Source organism: Panicum hallii, chromosome 4 (assembly GCF_002211085.1).
Source record: "Panicum hallii strain FIL2 chromosome 4, PHallii_v3.1, whole genome shotgun sequence".
Classification (NCBI taxonomy): Eukaryota; Viridiplantae; Streptophyta; class Magnoliopsida; order Poales; family Poaceae; genus Panicum; species Panicum hallii.
In genome coordinates, this window is record NC_038045.1 from 43,546,936 (window position 1) to 43,552,036 (window position 5,101).

Consider the following 5,101-nt stretch of genomic DNA (forward strand, 5'->3'; position numbering starts at 1 on the left):
AAAAGTCTACTACAAGGAAACCGAAACGGGGAAATCTAAGGACACACCAAATTATGCAAAAGGGCTGACTTGAAGCAACCAGTACATTGAATACTGGGCTCTGCGGGCCCGCAAAGGCAGTCGGCAGTCGGCAGTCTCCAATGTTCCATGGACTGGGCTGGGCTATACATACGCGCCTCTACATGGGCCGTGCGAAATGGGCTGGGTTCTTCCTTTCCGTCTCCCCAAGAAAAAATCATTCCGCATTCGCCTTCCAGGCTCTTAAACCCCAACCGTGCAGAAGACCAAAACCCTAGACTCGGAAACCGGCCGCCGCTCGCCCCTTGAGAACCCAACAACTCGCCAACCATGTCGTCGGCGATCCTCGCCGCCCGGCTCCTCCGCCGCGCCGCCACCGCCTCCGCCTCCTCATCCTCTCCTCTCTCCGCCCTAGCCCGCCGCGCCCTCCACTTGGGCCGTGCCCCCGTTCCCCTCCCGCGCCGTCTCCCCGCCGCCGCCTCGTCGCCCGCCGCCGCCGCCCGCCGGTTTCTGGCGTCGCAGTCTCCGGCATCCTCTTCCAAGGACTCCGCCGACGAGAACCTGAGGCGGGTCATCGAGTCGGAGATCGAGTGCGTCGTCCAGTCGGAGGAGAGCTTAGCCGACAAGGTCCACCTGTTTTCTTCATTTTATTTGCTTGCCTAGCTAGTGTAGTTCGATTCTATCCCTGTATGATCAGTTTATTATCCCTTGCCAAAGCCATGGTTTATGGATACCTGAAGAAATCTAACAAATCTTGCTGATTCAGTTGAAAAGAGATTAGGAATCCATAAGTAGATTCAAATACATTTAGGTATGCCGCTTTCAGTTGGGGGGCAGAAGGAACTGGGTGCCAAATAACGCAGATGGCAAATAGTGCCTTACTTGATGAAGTAGCAATTGCTTAATTGGAATGCCATCATAGTTCTGTGCCCTGGCATACCTACTGCTTAGAATTTAATGGAATTCCTGTCAACCTAGAGCCACATTAGCAGCCATGCTGTCATCAAGTAGATATATGTTCCATTACAAAACTTGGAATGTCATGGTCAATCATGTTGATTAAAGAACCAAAATAATAACTTTCTGTGGTCATTAAGCAAACACAAAAAACTAAGGTCGTAGTAAAGCAAAGGGGGGAAAATAGAAATGTGGTTTTCTTGGACAAAGTGGCAAACCAGTTACTAGAATACCAGTGGGAACTGCTCTTTTTTTGTTTGAACTTTGAACCACTGGTCAGCATTGTATAGTCGAACTCCTATCTGTGTTTTAAATAGAGTTAACTTTAATAGATTGATTAACAAATGGTCTTGCTCTTCAGATATTCAGTTCACAGTGTCTGAATCCTTTAGGAGTACAATGGAAAGTTCTAGATGAAGTTTGCAAATAGCTGAAACATACTTGTTTGTTATCAGGTTCAGGACCTAGTAAGTTGTCATGTGATATTCGTCAGTGTAAATTCCATAAAGTATAAACTATGCAGTAGTATGAATCGATCTTGCAAGTGTAACATGTATATGATGTAGGTGTTGAGCATGCGGATTGAAATCTCAGAGTTTACACCTTTCAATGCACTTTCCTCCTTATGTTTGGGTCAATTATCCCCTTCTGATCTATAGCAACTCTTTGATTTTTCTTTTGTAGTTTAAAGCGTTATTAATGTTGTAAACTTTGTGTTTCTGTCTATTTGTAATGGGAAATGACACTTGATTTCATTTTGTATGGTTATTTTTGTGCAGCACATTGAACTACCAGATGACTTCCCTTTTGAGGTCATAGACAATCCTGGTGATCAATCCATAACCCTCAAAAGAGAGTTTGCTGGTGAGACAATTAAAGCTGCCGTATACACCAACTTTGATACAGAGGAAGATTTGAATGAGGATGACGGGAGTGACAACGACGAGGAATCTTTCAAGCCAGCAATTCAAATGGTTGTCACTGTTGAAAAAACAGAAGGGCCAATCCTGGAATTTGACTGCAACTTTAATGATGAAGAACTGGCAATTGAAAGTTTGAGGGTGCTGAACCGTGATAACCTTGATGCTGAGAATGTGTATGAGGGACCACCATTTTCGTAAGTTCTTCGTTTCTTGTTTAGTTGCTATTTTCCATTCAAGCATAAGAATACGCTTTTATTCAAGACATTCCTTAATCAGGAAAATGATGTTTTTATTTATGGTTCTTAGCCACGAATCACTTGCATGGGCATGATTGGCCACAAACCACTTTTACCGTCACCATAGAATCTTCACGTATATTGCTTCCATGATGTCCTAGAGGTGGTATACCCGTGCGTACATACTCTTTCCTTCTTGAAGTGATTTCTTCTCATTACCAATGCATTTTCTGTTAATATTAGTGCCTATCTTTTTTATGTTTTTTTGCTGCTCTGGTGCTCCATTTTCTTCATTTTATCCTTTCAATTTTTTTCAATTAGGAGACATGGAAACTAGATGCAAGCAATAATGAAAATATTCATTTTGAGTTGTGAGCCCAAATCCGATGGGGACAGTTTTTTGCAAAGATATCAGATTTGTTCAATATGTCAATCTAACAAGAGACACAAGATAACAAGACCCAACCATGACAATGGTGCTGATCTACTTCTGCAAACCTAAATATTTCTTCACGGGTTTAATTGGCACAGTAGGTAGATAGATGTGAGGAGTGGGGACTTGTGTGATTGTGTCCCTGAGTCAGCAGTGACATGTAGCAATTTAAGTGTCTCAAAATGCATACCCAGCATGCATGACAATGATGTACAAAGCATGGCAGGATGCAGTCATGCAACTAACTCAGAAATAATCATGAAAAGTTTGCATGTGTTCATGTAGCCCAAGCATTGGGTTCTATGTTCATAAAGCCTGATGCATACAAGTATCTGCACGACTTTGACATTTTCTTTTGAGTTAATTTAGAATCAAAATCAACTACAACAGTGACACACATACTGAATTGATCTGCTAGTTGACTTAAACCAGTCGACTTTTGGGAAGCAATGAGACATGAGAAGATGCAATAGTCAGTAGCTAAATACTTTAATATAAATGCCTAGGGGACAAAAACCTAATCAAACTCAGTAGGTATAGTAGTCATGCAGTTTTTTGGGTGTTTGTTGTTGCTGTAGATTGTGTGGTGAAACTAAAGAACATACTGTTAAGGATAAAGCATGTGAACCATGTTTGACACCTTGATGCAAGATGATATATGCTCTCAGGTATATATTCTTTGTACAATTTTTTCTCCCAAGCTTCATGTGTGCATTGTTTGCTGTGCAGGGATTTGGACGAGAGTTTGCAGAAGGCCTTGCATAGGTACCTTGAGGTGAGGGGGATCAAGCACTCACTGCATGACTGGCTGTACGAATACATGATGAGAAAGGATGAGAAGGAGTATGTGGTCTGGTTGAAGAACATGAAGGAGTTCATTGGAAACTGAGTGCCTCTGCCCGTTTGTTTCCTTTTGTTGGGAGAACAAGTCTTGCACTCATCACCAAATTACTCTGATCATAATTGCGCAGATATACCTCTCATGGCAACTTATACCTTGCTGGTCCAAGATTTTTTGTTGACCTGGTTATTTGTTACGGAAAGTAGTGCTGATAGTGTGTCCTTGAGCTCAGCTTTGTGTAGGAGCCCTTAATTTCTCTGAGCCATGGTTTACTGCGTGGTCATTTTTATCAGGTTCTATCAGGATGGATAATTGTGCAACTCCCTAACTGCAGTGCTTGGGTATTGCTATGCTAATGTCTCCCTGCAGATGGTCCCGAAACATTTTAGAGAGATTTATAAGCCATCTTGGTGAAACACGAGTTAAATTGTAAGTCAGTCGAAGAGTAGTTTGAGGACCTATTTGTTGCCTACTGCCAGTTCTCCTAATTCGAGATGCAAGATATGTTTGGTTTTTAGTCTAATACTGCCAAGTCTGAGGTTAGTCAATAGTCATGCCACGGTATGTTCAGCTACTTGTTCTTGGTTGGTGTTCACAATTGCGCCAAGACCAATTGCTTAGCTCACGACTTTGCCACACTTTTGTCACACCTAAGCCATGCTTTGCCTAACTTCGTTGTAGCAAAATTAGTATTAATAAGCAACCAAACATGCCTGTCATTTGTGGTGGTTTACTCGTTGGATATCGGAACGAGAGCCAATCATTAGCTGATGAACCCAGCAGGTTCCTCAGTTTCTTGATGATGTTTGTGACTGGAGACGGTAGAACAAAACGTGCAAGCCAGGAGCACCGTGGGTACAAGGTGACAGCACCGTGAATATACCGTGGCAGGCTCTCGGAACCCAAGGCGCACCACACGCCGATGGCTGCACAAGAATTACGAGCTTCTCGTGACGAGGCACCCAAACTAAGGTCTGTTCGTTTCCGGGGTCTAAAGCTCTAAAGCCCGAAATATAAGTTTAGAGGCTCGGTACCGAACCGGCCTCTGATCGCGCGAGTGTCCTTCCTTTAGAGGTTGCGATTTTTTAGAGGGAGCAAACACTCTAAAGTTTTTTTAGAGATCTCTAAGGAGGAGAAACGAACACACCCTACACCTGCGTGTCCATTTCTCGGCCGGTTGACCGACCGTCTAAGCACGTGCCATCGGCTTGCCCACGGACCCAGATAACAGAATGCGGGATAGAAACTTCGGGCGAGGAGCAGAAAAACGTTCCGGCCGATGCAAATTGCAACAACGCCGGCGTGTCGGCCTGGATCATGTGAATCTGGTGACAAGTTTTTTAAGCTCCGGGCTCGCTTGGTCTTTCATTTTCTAACATTATATATTTCGCTTTCAATGATCTGGGCTGACAACTAGCTGAGCAACTCTTATTTTATTCGTGTTGCGTATAAATCCGATTGGCATCTTCCAGCACGGTATATTCCCAAAAAAAAGAAGGGTGTACCGTGTACATAAACAAGACAATTTGAAGTAGCAGCATGTGTTTGGGTATTGGGAATAATTTAAAATATAAGAATGGGCCCTTTTTAAATCGTAGAATCAGATCATATCGGGTTTTGCAAAAATATATATTACATATAGATTATGTAATATGTTGTAAAAAGGCGAGCCTATATTGATTTTAATAAATTT

The 5,101-nt window shown here is 43.0% G+C and overlaps 1 protein-coding gene across 1 annotated transcript; it reads left to right on the top strand.

Moving 5' to 3' along the window:
- Positions 1 to 272: 272 nt before the first annotated feature.
- On the top strand, positions 273 to 3,869 carry LOC112888432 (uncharacterized protein At2g39795, mitochondrial-like). The gene is made up of 3 exons (XM_025954642.1): positions 273 to 645; positions 1,755 to 2,092; positions 3,297 to 3,869. Exons 1-3 carry the CDS (start codon positions 349 to 351, stop codon positions 3,454 to 3,456), a joined length of 795 nt encoding a protein of 264 aa, XP_025810427.1. The 5' UTR covers positions 273 to 348; the 3' UTR covers positions 3,457 to 3,869.
- The last annotated feature ends 1,232 nt before the right edge of the window (positions 3,870 to 5,101 follow it).